The 21,901-nt window shown below is 36.8% G+C and overlaps 1 protein-coding gene across 1 annotated transcript in view; it reads left to right on the top strand.

The window, feature by feature from the left end:
• The window catches only part of timeout (circadian regulator timeout), a 272,495-nt gene that overhangs the window by 178,484 nt on the left and 72,110 nt on the right, over window positions 1-21,901 (top strand). The window contains exons 9-10 of the mRNA XM_067767826.1: window positions 1,659-1,792; window positions 6,508-6,588. Of these exons, the coding sequence (XP_067623927.1) occupies window positions 1,659-1,792; window positions 6,508-6,588 (215 nt within the window). The remainder of the gene's footprint in view (window positions 1-1,658; window positions 1,793-6,507; window positions 6,589-21,901) is intronic.

Genomic DNA, 21,901 nt, shown 5'->3' with positions numbered 1-21,901 from the left:
AAGGTAAACGCGAAAAAAATTAATTAATAACATGCTCGGTATTGCATACAATTCAAAATTTTGGATTGTACTACTTTTTCTTTATACATAATTCCTTCCAAATAAATAAACGTTTTTGAATTTTGAGAATTATTTAATGTTTTTTCTGTCGTCTGATTACTTTCTGAATTTTGCCTTCTGAAATTTGACTTATGAATTTTCACTTCTGAAATTTGACTTCTGAAATCAAACTTCTGAGATTTGACTTCTGAGTTTCGACCTCTGAATTTTCTTACTGAAAAAGGGTTCTGACTAATGTTTTCTGAAAAAATGTGTTTCTGAATTTTTGCTTTCTGAATTTATGGGGGGCACCGGAACCCACAGCGCTTCTGTAATACCTAGCAGCGAGACAGGATCAGAATTCGACAAGGTTTTCTCTCTTAGATGACTTCCATCGCTGTATAATTATCAAAGTCAGATCGACACACAGGTATTAGGTTTTAGGATTGGTATTAGGTTGTAGCTCGCTCTTTTATAGTCGAAAGACGCTTGAAACCTCATACTTAATACGGGCGATTTTCAGAGTCTAAAGCATTGGTCTGCAAAAATTAAAATTTATTGCCTTTTCGCATGCGCAATGTACTATGGAATGCAGACGCCTGATCTAAAGTATGGTGGTCACTTTCTGTATCATGCTCAAAAGCATCTTGTCAAGGGCAAGGTTCGAAATAGTAGTCCATTTGATACAATTTCCAAGTCGTTCAAATAAATTGTAGCTTCCAGACTGGACTGCATTAAATGTTACAACTTGTTTGGAGTCAACCAAACGTATCAAACGGAAAACGTTTAGAACTTTCGGGGTTATCAGCATTGCATCTGACCATGAAAGTAAAAGTACTAGTAAAAGTTAAAGTAAAAATAAGAAAAAGAGTAAGATTAAGAGAATAAAAAGTTTAAAGGTAATTGTAAAATCGAAAACAGCAGTAAGAGAAGGAGTAAAATAAAGAGTCATGGTAAGAGTATAGTACAGTGAGAGTCAGAGTAAGTGAAAGAGTTAGAATAGGTGAGATTGAGAGTAAGAAAAAGGATACGCACAAGAGTGAGAAAAAGAGTATGAGTAAGAGGAAAGTTAGGAGAAGAAATAAGTTAGTAAAGTTAATAGAAAATAAGTGGAGGAGTAGGAGAAAGAATTACAGTAAGACCGGGTGTAAGAGTAAGAATTATTGATACTTAGAGTTAAAATAAGAGAAAGAGTCAGAGAAAGGGTAAATGTGACAGCAGAGATTAGAGTGAGATTAGGTGTTAGAGCAACAGTAAGAGTAATAGTAAGAGCAAATAAAAGAGAATAATTTTTATAAGAATAGTACGAGAGCAAGGAAGTTCGAGCGCTAAATGCAGTACATTGAGATGAACGTCCTGTGCATTATGTTTAGTTTCAAGCCCCGTCTTTTATATAGGGCTTCTTTAGAGACTTAGCAATATTAGGTAGACAGCGCCTTGCCAGATACTACCTATGAAATTTTCGTCTCTGGTCGATATCAAACAACAGCGGCCCTATTCGAGACTTGTATTATTTTCTTCATATATGATCACAGGACTCAAACGCAGCTCTAAGTCTCTGTATATTTTTCTAATTGTTTAAAACAAATAATAATAAATTTTCTCTCTGATATTTACAGGAAGAACTGTCTAATAAATGGGCTGAAATTGCTGGTGAAATAGGTGAAGTGCTTTCGAATGAAATCGAGATGCCAGAGCAGGACCAACCATTGCCATTTGACGCCACATCGGAGAAAGCGATCGATGATCAAAAGTAAATACGAATTATTGAATTAAAAATTTTGTTATTTTACTTTATTTCCGGAATTAATTTACTATCCTACGACAACTTTAAAAATGGAATCGTAAATGTTTAATTATAGAAATGGAAAATAATAATAATTTCTTATTTCGCTCCAAAAATAGCTGTTCTTTTACAATTTTTATGTTTCGCTCGCAACAAAGTAGTTATTTACATATAAAAATAAAAATTCTGGAACAAAAAGAAAAAAATCCAAATATAATTGTTATTTTCTGTGCGAAATAAAAACCTGCAAAAATAATTATTATTTCCGATTTTTATAGTAAAAGTCAAAAAATAAAAATAAAACTATCAAATAATAAATAGTCTCTGTAATAATGAATGCATACTTGTACTTCTTATGCAGGAGGCACTACACCTTCAGTATGATCTTAACATGCTTATATACCCTAAAGCGAATCGCACTAATTCCGAACTAGCGCATAACTACCACATTAAGAGACGGTACTAGTTCTATTTATTTCCCCTCGCCGTGCGTTCATTTCACTCTTTTTATGTTGTGATGTTCGTAGAGCGTCCTAAGAAATTCTCCTCTTTGTAGACCTTTTTAATACGCTGTTGGTAAAAGTGTGACAACGAACGATTCCGCTCCGCATCCGATTAGCACTGGTACGGAGGTAGTTATTAAACCTGCGGTGCAAAACTGTTGCTTTGTATGACAGTATCTTATTTTCTCAGCAGAGTTATTACTGTTAGTTTGGACATATATACATACCACCAATTTAAGTGCGTTCGTTGGCCGATAGGCTTTTCCAGCTCTAAAAAAGTACCCGGTTCTAAAAAGGTACCTAGTTCAAAAAAGTGCTCGGTTCAAAGAAGTATGCGATACTAAAAAAATACCCGGTTCAAACAAGAACCGAATTCAAAATAAGTATTCGTTTCAAAATAGTACCCGGTTTTTAAAAGTATCAGGCTCTAAAAAGTACCTTGCTCTGAAAAATTTCCTGATTTTCAAAAAGGGTATGGTTTAAAAAAGTATCCGGTTCTTAAAAAATACACGGTTATAAAAAGCACCCGGTTCTGAAAAATTACCTGGTTATATTAAAGTAGTCGGCACAAAAAAGGACCCGGCTCTAAAAAGTACCTAGTTAAAAAAAGTTTCCGGTTCAAAAAAGTATCCGGTTCAAAAAAGTACCCGGTTATTGAAAAGCACCCGGTTTAAAAAGTACCCGGTTTGGAAAAATTATCCGGTTATTACAAAGTAATAGGCACAAAAAAGAACCGGTTCTAAAACGGTAATACGTTCTGAAGTCGAAAATGTAAACGGCCCCAAAAGTAACCGGTTCTCAGAAAGTGCTCGATTCCTATACACACATGTATATTCATATTCATATCTTTATTATTGCGTAAGGCGCACATTTAATTGAACCATATCATAACCCAAAAAGAGTTAGTAAGGAATAATATAGATTCTTCGTATTACACTTTCAAAATAATTTTTTGAGAAAACTTAATGAAGAAAAATTCTTATTTTTATTGTAAAAAAGTCCTTGGCGCTCTTAGCAATTATTTTCGTAAATCGATCGACCGACAGGTTCATTAATCGTAATAAATTACTTACATATCTCTACTACAGCTCGACTGTTACCATAAATTTGTTAGGCATTTCAAAAATTCTTAAATTGCTTAAATTCCTCTCAAAATTAATACTTTCCTCCAAAAAAATTGTAAGCCCATAAGCCCAAAGATTTTCATTCGTAGACATTTTTAAATTAGTTTTTCTTTTGAATTTTAATTCTTTTCTTTTGAGATTTTTTGCCTGTGTGCAACAAAAATTTGACCTATGCAAAACGATGGTAAAACAGTCAAATATCTTGCCAAATAGCTTTCAACATTTTCCATGTACTCACAGTATAACCTCTCATCCTTCTGCACTCTTTCCTTTTCACAGTCAATGCTTTTTGCCTTTGAATGTATTAAATATTTGTATGTGTGTGTAAATAAAAAGAATGTGGTTACACTACTATGGACATATATCCATCCAATTTTGTATATATGTAAACAAGTGCATTTGTTCGTTTTCAATATTGCCTTTCATGATTGCTTAATCCTTGCTAAAGCTTTTTTTTCCCTAGCTACAGAGTTTTCTATCTTAGCGCAGTTCAATAACATTACTCTATTTAGTTGAGTTTAAAGCTGTCCAGCTAACTATGTTTGTAGTGCTGAACGTAAAAGCTATTCAAGTTTTTATTTTGTTTTGACTTAAACAAATCATACAAATTTGATATGTGTACAGTTGCGTTGAAACAAATTGCAATGTATACTAAAAATCTAACAGTTATTTTGTGGGTTGTGGATAAGTTGAGAACTTCCATTAAGGTCTACCATAAATCTCAAATGAAGACGTGTTCAATGTTATTTCGAAGGTTCTAAAACAGGATAAGGAAAAACTGTATCAGTTCCTCAAAGGTACCTAAGCTACTGGGCTGCCCCTCAGTTTATTTAGACGAAAATCCCTAAGTCCTCTTATACGCATGAGGACCTTAGATCAATACTTGGTTCAATCAAGGGAACCTATGAACCTTATCAGGTTTAAAAGCTTTAAATAGTCGCGCTGTAAGCAGGTCTGTGGTAAAAGGCGACCAAAACCCACCTTGCCAAAGGTTATAAAGGTCACAAAATTTGTTCCGAGGTAGTCGGGCTAGTGCTAGTCAGAAGGTGCTAGTATGGGAGCGTGCTGTAATCATATCCTACAAGAGACTTTGGTCCAATCAGCCGATTCACGGTGGGCCAGTGGTGTAGTGAGGTTTTCTTGCGCGCGGGGCAACACACTTAGGTCACTTCGGCGACCTTGCCCCACCGTTGATCGTAAATACATATGTGAAAATCAGTTTTAATTTGCTGAATGAACATTCGTAGCTAGCAATTGATATTGAGATTGTCCAGAGTATTTGAAGTGCCAGTCGCAAGTTTGGAAAAACATCTTCTCCATACGAGATTATAAAAGTAATTTTAACGGAGTTTTAGGTTCAATTTCTTTTCTACTGCGAAGTAATATTTTTCAGTCACATATTTCGATAAAAAGTTCTATTCCATCGAAATATATATTATAAAATTCACCAAGTTCTTACAATTTCTTTTCAAGTCGTTATTATCCTTGTTTGACCAATTTCCAACGTCTACGATAAATCCAAACGTAAAATTAAGGTCAGTTAGTCGTGTAAATCTTGTACGTATTTCTTGTTGGAGACGATCAAGAACACTTTTCATAACGGGAGAAATTCTTATTTTGCGGAAAGACCCACATCTCTAGCCGATTCTCCGGGCATTTTGCAGCGCCTTCTTACACGCTTTCCAATATCAATATCCCATTTTCCACAAAGAGACTTCTCTTTTTCTATAGCTTCTTCACAGAGAGTGTCACGAATTTCCCATAATTCAGACGCCAATGATTTAAGATCATGATACGCTTCTCTAAAATTCATCCGCGGATCTTGTAAATCTGAGCTGTTTACGATCAATCATCCAATTTCAGATAGTTCAGTCGCTAATGATTTAAGATCATGATACGCTTCTCTAAAATTCATCCGCGGATCTTGTAAATCTGAGCTGTTTACGATCAATCCTCCTTAAGATTTCATACCAGAAATGAACTAATGTTATGAAACTAAAATTTAGTATATTTGCAACAGAATTGCAGCTTCGCTTCTGGTGTCACCTGTGGTGTTAGTGTCCTCTGCTAATTGTTCTAAGTGTTCTAGTACATTCTATAGCCCATAGACGATAACGTTAATCGCGTGTGTTCTGGCGCTCCATCGTGTTTTAGATTCAAGTTTGATAGTTTTTGTTAAAGCATGTTTTAATAATTCCCATCGTAACGTTGAACGTGAGAAAAAAAGATATACGCTTTCAATTATTCCACAACTTGTCGCAAGTATGCCCGATATATAAATGCATTTTTTAGTATAGAACAATTTTTCCAGAAATCAGTTATAATAAAAATACAAATTATCCGGGAAGTTCCGCTTTGTGGACCATTTGGCACCCCCTGTTAGTAGTGCCCGGTGCAAGATGCCCCCCATTGACCCCCCTCCCCCGCTGTCTCCATTGAGGAGAACAGAGAAGTGTTCCCTTCATAATCTAAGTACTCTCTGGACATCAGTAACAAGGTCGCCGTTTTTGTTCTTACAAGAATTTGCTCCAGTCTTAAAACCTTCCATCTGTCGCCGATTTTTTTTTTAATTTTCGGGCGTTATTCCTAGTGGCTAGCAGCTCAAGCTTCTCGTACAAGCCCAAAATAAGGCTTTAATATTATGCGTATGATGTACTGCTTCTACCTTATTCTGGGGTTTATCTGTCAGGAGTACAACCAATATTCCTTATTGCTTACCATCACAGTTTTTGCTGGGTATTTTAATATGTACATATTTAAAACATTTATACTTACAACTCATTCGACCATATTGTATTTACTTAATAGCATTTTCATATTCCCCAAACACTTGAATCTTTCCCTTTTCAGCTATGATCCGTATAACATTTGTAAAAGTCTACTTTTATTATCAAAGCGTGCTCCATTAATAGAAGTATCTTCTTTAGTTTTCAGCTTTGAAGTTATTTTTTTATGTATTTAGATTTTGCATACCATGCATTTTATATTTGTTTTGTATATTTCAATTAAAGTTTGTGCTATTTTAAATCTTAACGTTTTTTAATTTTATTTTTAGGGAAGATTGCATGTTGCGTTTACATCGTTTTTTGAGAGATCAACAATTGGAAAAGGCAGTTACTTTACTGCGATCCGCCAGGTAAGTTGCACAAGATTCTTTTTTAAACGGTTTTATTTAGCTTGACTTGACAGGCTGCACGATCGTTGTGAACGAGTTTTGTAATTAAAACTTTAGTAACTTCCCGATAAGCTACAAGCTTGAATCTTGGAATATAGTTCAGAGCCCGATGACAATACAATAATATAAAAAAAAACCCTCGATAGGTGGCGCATGGATCGAAATATTTCAAAAAATCGTATTTGTGGTCCGATTTGGCTCATATTTGGAACACATAATTCATACATGAATAGAAAGCGACATATGAAAAAAAATCGTCGCCAGGTGGCACAAGGATCGAGATATTCAAAAAAATTCGTATTTGTGGTCCGATTAGGCTCATATTTGGAACAAATATTCCATACAGTCCGGTAGAAGTGACATCAAAATATTTTGGAGTTCGAGGAGGGACAAGCATACGTGGCGCAGAGTCGAGTAAAGTCTTTGGAAGGATTATGCATTGAGGACTTAGATTGTAACAAATTGTCAAGAAAGAGTCCTTGTAATAATGAGTCACTAAATGAACTAAATAGAATGAGAAATAATAGGCATTTAAATAAAGACTAAAAACTTGGAAATAAAATAATTAAAAAAAATCTAAAGTTAAACGATTTTATTGAAAACAATACTTGCAGGAAGTAATAATAATAGTAAAAGCTAGAAAATAATTAGGTAGGTCCTAGGTACTAGTCATCACACTCCTCATCAAACTAGAGCGTTGATCAGACAATTAAATAAAAGCGTTGGATGCGTAAAATTTCTATTGATAGTCATAAGTAAGACCAACTAAACCTTAATAAGGTTATGCTACGCCTCACATTTTTAGAAATTTCTCGCGCCCAACGCTTTTATCAACGCCCTAGATTGATGAGGAGTGTGATGACTAGTACCTAGGACCTACCTAATTATTTTATAGATTTTAGTATTATTATTACTCAATGTAAGTATTGTTTTCAATAAAATCGTTTAACTTAAAATTTTTTTTTTAAATTATTTTATTTACACTTAGCGTGCTTTGCACACAGATTATATAAACTTTAGTAACATAACGGTTGAAGTGCCGGCATACACGAATGGAGACCTCCAAACGGATTTGATTTAGCCATTTCCGCCCGTCCATCCATCTGCCTGTGCACACGATAACTGGAGTAAATATTGAGATATCTTGTTGAAATTTGGTATATGTGATCCTTGGCACTCATCTCCCATCGCATGATAACCACGCCCGCTTTTTATATACATAACATTATGGAAAACACAAAAAACTTGATTATTTACTTAATAATACACCTAGAATGTTGAAATTTGATGCGTGGAGTAATATGGAGACGCTTGATAAAAATTTGAAAACAATTTTAAAAATGGGCGTAGCACCGTACACTAGTGATAAAATCAACTTAACAAATACTGTTAATTATAAATCAAAAATCGTTGAACCTATCATAACAAAATTCGGCAGAGGTTCCCTTTACTAAAAGCAATGCTTCGAAGAAAAATTAACAAAATTAGTTAAGGACCACGCCGGCTTTTATATACAAGATTTTTTAAAAGGGTTGTGGACGAAATATGGATGGCATTTATTTTCCCAAGTTGACAACAAGTGGATAACAAGAAATAAGACAAAAATTTTAAATTTTGAAAATGGGCATGGCACCTTTTATGACTACACTCAGAGAAAAAATCATTATAAAACGAACGAAACACGTTCAAAATTAAGAACATTCGTTGACAAAAGTCTGTTAAGTACGTTTTTTCTTAACTCGCGACCGATGGGCTTGTTTTAAGAACATTTTTTCAAGCACACCGTTCGTATTTTATGACCACTTTCGTATTGATGTGTGAACCTTCTGTGCCCATTTCAAGCACTACTTGGGCTTGATTTAAGATTGTGCGTTCTCACGCTTCGAGAACAATTTGTGGTCGATTTAACATTTTTCGGTGTCAGTTCAAGAACGGTTTGTGCTTGATCTTTGGGGGGAGTGGGGAAGGTAATTTTTTCAAGTAGTAACCATTCATTTATCTTTTTATTAATAAATAATTTTTTTGTCATTAATAAAAAATATTAATAACAAAACAAATTATTATTAAAATTCCAAAAAGGTTTGAAAAAAAAAAAACGCATAATATGCATTTTTTCATATATTTCTCCTATCGAGAAATTTTTCTTATTTGATGATGCAATCTGAATATATATTTAAAACATTTCATAACAAGTTTGAGAATTACCTGTGCATATGTGAATGGAGCTGAACGAAAAATAAGATTTAAACAAATAGAATATAAAAATTTTTTTAAAAAACTTCAGAGTTTGACTGCGATCGAACTCGCGTCACACGATCGCAACATCATAGCCGTTGGGCCACTACAACTGCTTGGTATTTTGTGCCAAATATTGTATTTAACATTGTAGTGCACACGAATTATACCGTTTCTTTTTTCTTGAACTTAATTTAAGAACATTGTCCATGAGGACCTCACATAGACTGAATAAGTCCGTAGTGTTACCAGAAGTTTGTTTTAACGACCAAACTGAAAAACCCTATCAAAAACCAGGACCTATGTTATAAAATAACTCCGTCCTCTTGGCAAATACGAGAAGCTTCCTGGGATTTAAGCCACTTGCTGCTGCTAGATCTGACAGCTGTATCACACCTAATAGCTGGAGTCTTAGCCTGGCAAGCGCAGAGCAAGAGCACAAAACGCGCTCGATCGTTTCCTCCTCCAGCCTGCACTTCCTACATATGCTATCACTGACCAAGCCTAATTTAAAGGCATGTGACGCCAGAAGGCAGTGTCCAGTCATGAGTCTACAGTCCCCTCTTTTTAATGATAGAAGCAACTTTGTTAGTCTAAGGTTGTAAGACCTGCACATAATCTTCGACACTTTACAGCCCCACGCTTGAACCTACGCCTTTTCTGATTGGTCGATCATGCGAACCTCTCGACTTCGCTTAATTTTGCCCAGTCTAATTGGGACGTCTACGGAGCAAGCTTCAAGGGATGCGCCCTTTTTAGCCAGTTCATCAGCTTTTTCATTCCCATCTATTCCCATATGCCCTAGGGCCCAATAAAGATGTATGCTTCTCCCTGTCCCGATTTTCTCCAGGGACTGCTAACACTCTAACACGCATTTAGATGCTGTGCTATGCGAGATTATTGCCTTAATTGCTGCTTGACTGTCAATATAAAAGTTAACACGATTGTAGCTTGGGCTATTTTCTTTCAGGGTTTCTACTGCTTTGGTTACGGCTACTATTTCTGCTTGGAGAACGCTGCAGTAATCCGGCAGCCTGTAGGATCTGTTTATATCCGGATCAGCACAGTATACTGTAGACCCCACTCCTTCCACTACTTTTGAACCATCTGTGTACACATGTATGGCCTCATCCACCATTTGAGTACCCTTGCGTCAACCGTCCACCTCTATTGTGGCCTTAAGGTCGCCCTCGAAGCGCAGATAGGGAATCAGGTAGTCTGTTCGTCTTGCGATTGATGACGATATACTACTGTGGCCGTATGGTCGGCGCTCAAGCGCCCCGAGGCACCGAGCCTGGTTGCAGTTGTTAACGCTATGTTCTTTGCTACCAGGTCTACAGGTAGAATGTGCTGAATGGCATGCGGTGCAGCTGTCGGGGTTGTTTTCAGGGCTCTCGTAATGCTAAGCATTGATAGTCTGCATACCCCCTCTAATTGTTTGAGGTAGGTTGCTTTTTGTGTGGATTTCCACCAAACAAGAACTCCATAGTATAGGATAGGGCTTACAATCGCTGTAAAACCCCAATGAGAAAGAGAGGGCGATAAGCCCCACGTACACCCCAGTATTCTTTTACATGCATAAAGTGTCGTTGAAGCCTTCTTCACCCTCTCCTCCACGTTGAGCTTCCATGATAGCTTACTGTCTAGGATGATTCCTAGATACTTTGTTCAATGTTTCTCCTGTAGGGTCACCCCACCTAACTTAGGTCTGATCCAATTTAGGACCTTGTACCTCTTTGTAAACAAGATCATATCCGTCTTATCCGCGTTGACTTTCAACCCGACATTTGGTGCCCGATCCATCAAGAGCTAATATCACGCTGAGTATATTATGTTCGGTTACAACCGAACATAGACACCCTTACTTGTTTTGAGTTGAAAAAGTCCGGGTCCGAGAATTGTCCTCGGGGAATGTTTATGGGGATATCCATGACATCTTCATGACGAATCATGAATACTTTTATTTTTCAGTTCGAAAAAAAAAAGTTAAATCCGGACTTTTATTTTTTAATGACAGAATAAAGGTCCGGCTTCATAACTAAAAAAAAGGCTCATCCAATTGAAAGGAATTTTTTACCAAAATCTCTCTAATGTTTGTATTTGAATCCTGTAGGGACATTTCAAAATTTACTTATACTAGAAATATAAACTTGCACCTGCTTTTTCGGCATAAAGTTTGATCCAATTGAGATATTTCCTTTCTGTTGAAACAAGAAGGATCCTATATGAGGTCGGACTTATATTCTGTCCTTGAAAAATATAAGACCAGATTTAATTTTTATTTTCGGTCTTATGAAATAAAAGTCTGGATTTAGTAATTTCTTTTGGTCCGGAAATAATTTTATCTGAAAGACTTTTATTATAAAAGAAATACGAGTTTAGGACGCCGTAATAAACAATAAATTTTGTTACACAGATGTTAATATATATTTACTTAAATAATTACTAGCAATTTGATATAGTGGAAACTTTTATATCACCTCAGTTGTGCTAAAAAAGATATTTGGTGGAGTTGACACCCTTCTCATTAATCGTATTGTTGTTACACTGGCCCAAGATAGCAGGTTTCGCCCTAAAAATGCGCTAAAATTTCTTTCGAATTTGACTTTGCTTGAAAAGCTTTAAAACGAATTAGATTTCGATGAAATGCGTTTTTTTCTTTTTCTGCAACAAATTGATAGCAATCTCTGGCACTAACATACATTCATTTCCAAAATACTACCAGCTTTATCTGTGCCAAAGACTCAAAGATTCACTAATAGTTAGTTCAGTAAAAAGTAACTTTTCACCAGAATGCACACACACACTTCTGAGTTGTGTAGAATTTTGTAATGCATTTTAAATTTTCCACTTACTTTAAGTGCATCGCATCTCTAATAAATCCACGCTTAACTCACACTCTCGCCCGCACTCTCCTTTTCTCACCAGCACACTACTTTTATATAATTTCTCTGTTTTTTTTTTAAGATCCTTTCTTCACCTTGGTACTAAATTTACACAAGGTATTTGGCGTAATAAATTAACTTGGTTCGTGAAGAAATTCCTATAAGCAGCAGCCAGTATCAGAAGCTTTTGTGCGAAGTTTTTTTTCCGTTTTATTACTACCTTTATATTAGATTGCTTTTCTGTTTGTATGACAATTTAAGTGGAAAATTTTGGAATTTCGCGAAGGATTTTGAGGCATGTTGAAGTGAGATAGGTGTTTGAATGAAAATCCAATATGAGGAAAAATATTTCTTAAAGCAACCTTTCGTAAGCGCGGAACTTAATGCCCCTATTGCCGTTTACAACTCAACTTAGTTGGATTGTAATTAAAACAACTCAACTTTAAGACAACTCAACTCCTGTTTAGTATTACGAATTACAAATTATTTCAGTTGAAGTTGAATTGAGTTGCCAACTTCAGAAAGTGATGATTTGACAGATAAATGAGCAGCTGATCAATTTGTGGCGGAAATTTAAGCATTTGCAAATGTGATTTTGTTATTAAACGCAAAACGGATATTATATGAAATCTATTTTATAATGGCGAAAATGTTGGTGATTGACATGTCGCGAATACGGAAAACATTCGCGTGATCATTCCAATCCTACCTGGAACTACCAAGCACGAAGAAAGAAAATGTTTAAGTGACAAATGATGAGCTTCTAATGAAGTTATTTTGCAGATTTGAAAGGAAGCATTTTGCTCATTACTAAACAAAATTAAGAACCATTTCCCCATACGCGTTCGTATATTAAAATTATGCGCCACACTCCAATTACTTGCTGACGGCAGCTATCAAATATGCTGTGGAAATGATTTTGGTGTTGGACTGGTTTTAGATATTATTTAGGACTCCTCAATGAGGAGCATATTTGTGCGAAGTGGATTAAAACCCAAACAGCAAAAATTGTGTTTTACTCTAAAACAGGATTCCCAGGAGAAGTGATTAGTATCAATGGGACTCACGTTCGCATAATTTCACCTATATTGACTGCATCCGAACTGCGGCCAGCCTCGTCCAACTTCGGAATATTGCTCCATAAAGTCAAAAAGTTATTCAATGTAATCCTTCGTTTAAACGTTGTGTGGGACGAGTGGGTCCGAAATATGAGGCCCGTTCCACAGTTTTTTGCACAGAACATCTTTCTGCGTTGGCGGCCTTTGGCCGCGATTTGTAAAAATAACCCTGGGTGAGTCCAACGCCTTTCTGCATTAGTGTGTGCAAAAAATCTGGTAAATACAGCAACCACTTGAAATTAGATTTTATCTATACTATAATAAATCTCTAGAAAATCGTGTCTGTACATCCAAGATTTCTAAAAAAAATGGGTGTACTTGACGTTTGGAATGTCGTAGAATGCATCGGCAGCACTTTTTTCTGTTTGTCCTTTGTCTGTATGATATCGATAATCTCGGAAACTAACGAATGGATTTTTATGAGACTGTCACAGATGGATAGCCTGTAATCCAGAAGGGAATCTAGAACTTATTTCATTAAAATCGCGTGAGAAATAAAAAAGATATAGTTGTTTAAGCTATAATTAAGCTACCTTTAAGGATTTTTTTTTTGAAAAACGAAGGAAAATGCACTTAGTTTCCAAACAAATATCAAAGAATGCCTTTGCAAAGTTTTTTTTCAATTTCATATAAATTAAAAATCAAATTCATGAATAGATAGAGTGGCGTACCAAAAAAAAAGTATTTCACGCTGCCATATTACGATAATCGGTTAAAATGAGTTTATCTAAAACCTCTAAATATGCGTACAATATGGGCATCAAACAATAGAGGAAGGTCACAGGTTTGATTTGAATTTTGTGATATTTAGATAAATTAATCGATAACTGAGTTATCGGTCAAAATGTATTTGCTCCAAAATCTATAAATTTTCCTACAATATGAAATACTTTTTACTAAGATTTTAAACCTTTTATACGCGTTAATCAGGGACTCAAACCTTTTGGTGCAATTCGATTTATCTATTCGCTGACAGGTGGCGCAAAGCTTTCGTGTGTACTGCGATGCTTTGGTAGGTGTGCGATTGGTTGTCGTACACATACACTTAATAAAAAAAAAAAATAAGGGCCACTTTAATATAAATACGCATCCCGAACAACGTCGGGTACCCTGCTAGTTAGAAATAAAATTTTCAATTTTCGTTTTCGGATTCTTAAATCGGAGGTCGAAACGTGTCTTTTGATACTAACTTCCAAAATTTTTGTTAAAAATTAGGTGGTGAACCGTCTTGTAAAACGTTAAATTTTTTCAAAACAACTGCAAAATTGTATGAGACAACTGCTAGTAATCAGTTGTAAGATTTTTACGTCTTTGACAACTACACTAACAAAAGGTTGTAAATGGTAATACCACAAAAAGTTGTTAGACTGGACAACTCAACCGACATTTTGTTTTGACAGGTTGAGTTGTAATCTGTAATACCAAATTGCGAAATTTCAACCCAACCAGAGTTGCGTTGTAAACGGTAATAGGGGCATAAAATTGGAAACGTGATGGCAGTGAGGTTGGTACAAATGTTTTTTCTCGAATTCTCCAAGGATCGACCCATCTCGGCAGACATCATACATGATTCTCAGCCATTCATGGCGTAGGGTATTATGAGACATTTATAGCGTATGATTTACGTTTGCCGAGAGAGTACTTTTCAATTATCTACTCAGTTTCAATAAGCAATTGTAGGGGGTTGCGCTATCTGAAAATTTGTTAAGCATCGATTAGCCGACAGCTGTTCTTCCCAGTCCGTCGCCCAAGGGTTTCAGTCTACACTTAATATATCGTTATATTTCAAATTAGAAGCCAAGCGCTCGCCCGTTCGTAACGCATTTTCTTTACTCACTCTTCTCTATCGTGTTTGAATAGCTCAAATGGTAATCCGCCGCTTCTCGTCTCTTAATAATTTTCCAGCCGAGATATTACTACTCTCACTTCGTCCTGGTCGGTTGTCGGAGCATATATTTTGTTGTTTGGGATTGAGGTATCAAATTTGTCATATCTTTCGCTATCTAGCAATGAAGAGGTCGCTGCTACCATTCCTGTCGCAATTCGCGCCGGTCCCGAAACTTTTTCTCATCCATCGGGGCTTTTAGCAGAATTTTCGGTCAATATTCCCTGCAGCAAACATTGGACGTCCTCTACTCACACCGTTCAGCCTCATTTATTCATCTAAATAAACGTCTTGCTTCCATATTCGCGATAGCGCTCAAGTATGCCGCACAATGCTGAGACGTACGTATACGCACTGTATAGAACATCCTTCTTTCTTTTTCCAAACCGGTCCCACTGCGCTGTGATCCCACTGCTTTGTAACATCGTTCGGTCGAAGGCACCTGTGCAAAATTCGTTTGTATTACTGCGTGCATTTTCTTCGCTGCACAGATGCGGTTGCGTATGTGGCGGCGATCAGCCTACGATTGGACCTGGTAGAATAAAGATATTCTGAACATAGCAGCTAAAGCTGCCGTCGATAACGACGTGATCGATGTTTAAGTAGATTGATGTTGTTAAGCGCATTGACGGAAATGTACTTTAATCCAATTCTAATTCAACTCTTAACTTTAACAATGAATTATGTAAATCTATATTTTGTTGGATGTGATGGAGGTATGCTGAAAATGATTGCTCCGGGTTTTGTAACCTGATGAAAATGGTAGATGCTTGTAGATGATATACTAAACGGACTGGAAGTATTGGATGGCAACTCCAGTCTACGTTACAGTCAGGGTTGTATGAACGCAAGTCATATAACTAGTGAGAGAAGTCACCGGAGAAGTGATCGCAAGTCACAGGTGGGATTTGGTGACAAAAAGTCAATTAGGGACAGGAATATCATTTGCTACTTAAGTGAGCACAACTCACTTAAACAGATGTATCTTTTTATGCTGAAACCTGGTACTGAATATAACCATACTTTGAGTGTCAGACGAAGTCAATGAACCTCAGTCCATCGTGGAGGCAAAAATTTTCGACTGTGAGACCAAAACCCCTTTGTTTTTTTTTAATAATAAACCCAGCGTATTAATACCCTCTAAAGCCCGCCCAACCGACACGATGTTGATAGCCACAGGTTTGTTTGGCGTTAAAGTCCCCAAAACATGATTTTGATGTTAAAGAGGAGTCAGCCGCCATATCTCCTTTCTATTTTATCATATTTTATCATGTAATAGTCCTAATCCACATCGGCTATTATGTTATGCTTCACAGCCGTGGACAATAGTATTTAGAGGCTATTTCTTACGTCTTGCTATTCGTGGTGGTAGATGTCAGAAGGCTCGCATTTCCTGTATGACGATCACATTAGCCTTTAGTGTAAAGATGATATCGACCATCCGAGATGCTATACACACATTTAAGACTAGGTATATCCAAAATCAAATCAAATCATAGTATTTAATTATCTTAATCGGCATCAGACAGAAAAATTTTCATTCGAGGATTTGCTACCGTTTTCATTGGAAGCTGGTTTTTATGGAGCGATTCCCAAGCCCAGTGCACAATTTTTTATAGCGGGCCGATTTAACTACGACAGATGAACCACATTGCCAGTATTTAAACTGAGTATAGCACCAATGTCTCCTAAGCAGTAGTCACCAAAATTGAAACATCGTAGTGGTAGTGGTTTAGTCGTTGAATAACAAGCAACGAGCCAAAACGGATGCACGCATGTTTGATAACTCTCCCAATATAGATCGTACATATGCTATACAAATATTATTTTATCGCTAACACAACAAAAACAAAATATATTGCTTGAAATTACTAATATTTCCACATTTATTCTTTGTGAGTTCCTTAAAGAGCGGCCAGTTTTCCCCATCGCGTAACTTAAGTCAAAATTACTCGCTGATGTCTAGTCCGAGTTGACTTTATATAAAGGAAGTCTTATCAAAACTGTGTATCATATTTTTACTTAACATTCTCTTTTTCGAATTTTTACTTCAGTGCGACTATCAACCGAGTGCTTTCCATACCCTACACATACATATGTATTTGTACATACATCTGCACGTATTCACTATCAGTCTTTCCTCACCCATTCTTGCACATATTTAGTATTACCTTAGTCCGATGCTGTATTGATTTTTTTTTTGTGCTTTATCCAACGTCATTTGAATGCAGCCAAGTCCGCAACCATAAAATATGCTTACCGCATTTGTTGTAGGGCTAACCAAAAGACCACACGGCCAACTTAGCTGAGAAAAGCAGTTTAACACAATCATTGGGGATGAGCAATTTGTGGTTTAGTAATAATTTTGGAAAATACGGAGTGGCAGGTGGGAAGTCGTATCTTACGGCACCATAAAAGTTCACTTTGACCAAATATACTATTGTTGTTGCTGTAGTGGTGTCGGCTCCATATTCCATAATATTTGTAGCTAAATACTACTAACAAAAAATTTGCAACTCTAATTTTATACTGAAAGAGAGAGAGAGCGAGATGAAGCAAATTAAATAAATTTACATTGAAATTTATTAACGTAACTGATATTAGCTAGTATGTGTCTCAAATTCCATACCTTTTGGTCAGCGCTATTGTAACGGTAAATAATGTTGCAACGTTGGCTTATTTCATAATGCATTGAATTCCTGGCGCTTGCGCTTTCATGCTCTTCATTCACATTAGCCCAGCCCATGGCTTATGTCGCATATAAATTATGAATGTGTGTTGTATGAGAAAAGGCTTAATAATATGGCACGCGCTGTTGAGCATTTGTCATAATTTTATGGTTGAGTTATTTATTAAAATTAACAAGTAAGGACAAGTAAGTAACGGTTGTATGGGATATATATTATATATAGCTCCGATCGAAATGATTTTTTCATGAAATCTTCTATGATATATTAGAATAAATATCACCAAGTTTAACGTTTTTATATTGGAAATTAAGGGAGAAATTGCCAAAAATCTTTCCATCTGAACGATCGGTTGTATGGGATATATCTATATATAGCTCCGATCAAAGTGATTTTTTCAGAAAATCTTCTATTATATATTAAAATATATATCACCGAGTTTCACGTTTATACTTTCTAAATTGCGGCAGGAATGACCAAAATCGTCTTATCTGAACGATCGGTTGTATGGGAGATATATGTTATAGTTGTCCGATCCTACCGTATCCGACAAATGTCTAATATAATACAAAAATACATCCTTGTGCCAAATTTCATTGAGGTATCTCAAAATTTGATGGACTAGTTTGCGTTCAAACAGACAGACGGACGGACAGACAGACGGACATGGCTATATCAACTCAGTTCGTCGCCCTGATCAATTCGGTATACTTAGATAGACTCACCATATCTTCTATATTTCTCAACGTTACAAACATCGGACCAAAGTTAATATACCATTTCATGTTCATGAAATGTATAAAAAGACCATACTTCAAAATGGCAGGGATAAGCGCTTTAATTTAACTCCAATAAAGTATTTTTGAAGCGAAGTTCTTTAACATATCATTTGTATGTGCTTACGCGGTGACTAAGGAGCAAAAAGTTGAATAATGAGGAGTCTTTGTATATTAGTGGAAAAATTCAAATGTTCCTATATAATGCGCTTCTTTACATTACCATCTTTCAGTACAATAGGATCCGCTCACGACCGGACTGCCTACTGATCATTTACATAGTCCATAGTGTTATCAGAAGTTTGCTTAATGTATAGACTTAAAAACCCTATCAAAAACCACGACCTATGTTATAAAATAACTCCCTCCTCTTGTAAAATACAAAAAGCTTTCTAGGACCCATGCTATTTGCTGATACTAGATCTGAGGTTGTATCACTCCTAACAGCTGGAGTTTTACCCTGGCAAGCGAAGGACACGAGCACAAAACGTGTCCAGCAAATACGAAACCAAATTGTTCTCGTTGTTATCGGCGATCTGGATATGCTCTAGAAGCAGCTCATTATACCTGTCCTTATATATGGCTCGGAATCATGGATGGTGTCGAGAGAAGATGAGATGTCTCTTGGAGTGTTGACGAGAAAATTTTCTGGAAGATATATGGTCCTGTCCACGATGCCGACGGCGAGTAGCGAAAAAGGTATAAGGATGAGCTTTGTGAGCTTTACGTAGATATGAAATTAGTACAGCGAATAAAAACCTGAAGGCTTCGCTGGTTATGTCATGTTGTGCGAATGGATGAAAACGCTCCGGCCAAGGTAGTATTTCAGTAGACACTGCAGTTTGGAAGCAGAGGAGTGGGGAGATCTACACTGAGTTAAAAATAAAAATAAATAAATGTAAGGCGCGATAACCTCCGAAGAGATTTTAGGCCGAGCTTCTCTTCCAATTTGCGTCGTGCTCCTTTTTAATTTTTCCTACAAATTGGCGAGACGGGACCGACTCCAAACGGCATTTGCAAGGCAGATGAGTTTTCACTGAGCAGGTTTTCATGGCAGAAACACACTCGGAGTGCTTTCCAAACACTGCCGAGGGGCGACCCCGCTTAGAAAGATTGTCTTCTTATTGAGAAAACTTTTGTCTTAAGTTATTGATGTTTCTTTGACCGGGGCGTGAACCCAGGATCTTCGGTGTGGCAGGCGGAACACACTACCATCACATAACTGAGTTGGGATAGGCTATTATCACAAAACCGAAACGGGCAAAAGCGCCAAGGCAGGTAAGCGGAGCATCAACGTAGAAATTGAGGTCGAAACTCTCTACAAACTGGTAATGTGTTGCGTTTTAGTTTTTCCTACAAATTGGCGAACTTTCGAGCTCTATGCCAACCCCGAACGGCAATTGCTAAGACAGATGAATTTGCTGAGAAACATTGCATAGCAGAAATACAATTGGGGGACTTTCCACACACTAAGCATTAACTATTTTTTGTATGTCTGCCCGGTTACCTAAGATGACGACCATAGGCTGGTTAAATCAGCACACTACCAATATATTACGGCGGCCACATAGGTGCATCTAGGAAAACACGCAAATCAGAGCAAACAGAAACAGATAAGCTGAAAATCGTTTCACTCGACACGACTCTGGCAACTGCTCTCTGAGAGTAATTTTCTACTTAACGATATAATTCATTAAAATCCTCTCTCGCTGAGTACCTCCGCTGAGGGTAAATTCGTACAAGAAGAATTGTTGCCCGCCCCGTAAAAGAAAGACGCTGCCTCAGAAGCTGTTCTTAATATGGGAGATTTGCCGTCACACGAAGAGGGAAAACACCGAACGAAACTAAAAACAAATGTCGTGGTAGTAAGATACTTCAGATGCTGGCTAATACGACTAATGCGCGTTATTCTACTACAAAACCCGAGGATGATGGAAGATTTCAGATGTTAGCATCCCGCCGCACCTCCATAAAAATTGGCGATATAAAATTCTATCATGTACTACGACTTCAGACTTTGTAAGTCTATCGACGAGGATTCACCATATCATGGAGCAGATCCGCGATAAGAAAGTCGAAACGAGTTATCTTCGTTTCACACAGCAGACCTAATATCGTGTCCCCTGATAAGGGGCGCAAAAAAAGTGGTTATTGTGGGGAACGAGGAAAACACACACAGTACTTGCTGACATCAAATTGGGAAATCGAAAAGTAATGATGATGGAATTAGTGTCCCCCACCCGACCATGACGAAGTCAGAATAACAATAACCAGATTAAACAAGTAAAGGTGTATAAGTTCGGGTGTAACCGAACATTATATACTCAGCGGGAGCTTCAATTGTACATTTCATTTCAGATAAATTACTTTTCTATATAACACGTGACACCGCCCCTTTAGAAAAAAAAATGTCTCCCCATTTCCTCTTACAATAAAACTTGATAAGTGAAATATCATTGATTCAAAACTATTTTTTGCTAATTTATAGCTTATTTTTCTAGTCTACGACACTTATAAATTTGTTTTATATCTAAGTTGTCGTGGTCTTTAACCGATCTCGTCCATTTTTTCTAGAAATACTTCCTGCTATAGGGAAAATTTGTGTACCCAATTTCTTTACGATCCGTTAATTTTTATTCGAGTTATGGGTCCCGAAACAGAAAATTGCTTAGTCATAAAAGGGGCGGATCCACGCCCATTTTTTTAAATTTAAAGTTTTTCCTATTTATGGTTTTATATAAAAGTGGGCGTGGTCTCTAAAGGCAGCCTCTCTGCTGAATTTTGTTACGATAGGTTTAACGGGTTTTGATTTATAATTAACAATATTTGTAAAATTGATTTTATCACAAGTGGGCGGTGCCACTCCCATTTACACACACGTCAAATTTCAACATTCTAGGTGTATTATTTACTAAATAATCAGGCTTTTTTTTGTTTTCCAAAATGTTATATATATAAAAAGTGGGCGTGGCTATCATCCGATTTCGCTCATTTTCAATACCAATCTATTCTGGGTAAAGATAAGCTCGTGTACCAAATTTGGTGAGATATCTCAATATTTACTTAAGTTGTCGTGTTAAAGGACAGACGGACGGACGGACGGACATGGCTCAATCAACTTTTTTTTCGATACTGATGATTTTGATATATGGAAGTCTATATCTATCTCGATTCCTTTATACCTGTACAACCAACCGTTATCCAATCAAAGTTAATATGCTCTGTGTCCAAAGTACGTTGAGTATAAAAACAACAATGCCGTGGGCGCTGATGGATTGCCTGCAGAGCTAGTCAAATACGGCAACGAGGAGTTAGTGAAGCGCACGCATCAGCTACTTTGCAAAATATGTTCAGACGAGTGCATGTCCAAATATTGGAATGTTGTTGTTGTAGCAGTGCTTCGCCCCATCCAATAGGTGCGACCGATCACAAATTGTCATCAATTACCTCTAACGGGAGTCCAATGAAACTTGCCGTTTCAACAGGGGTCGACCATAATGAGAGGGGTACAGTTAAAGAGATGATTCGTGTTATGTGGGGACACATTACAAGCTGGAAAAATGTTTTATATGTCGGGGTTGATTCTGGATAGGTAAGAGATTAACCTACTATAGTACCCAGAACGAAGTTGTGCTAGAGTGACTCGCGTTTCCCTGGGGAGTATGCGTTCCTCTTCCGCTGTTCTTTG

Source organism: Eurosta solidaginis, chromosome 1 (genome assembly GCF_040869045.1).
Source record: "Eurosta solidaginis isolate ZX-2024a chromosome 1, ASM4086904v1, whole genome shotgun sequence".
In the NCBI taxonomy this organism is placed as follows: Eukaryota; Metazoa; Arthropoda; class Insecta; order Diptera; family Tephritidae; genus Eurosta; species Eurosta solidaginis.
This window is presented reverse-complemented; position numbering and strand designations above follow the sequence as displayed.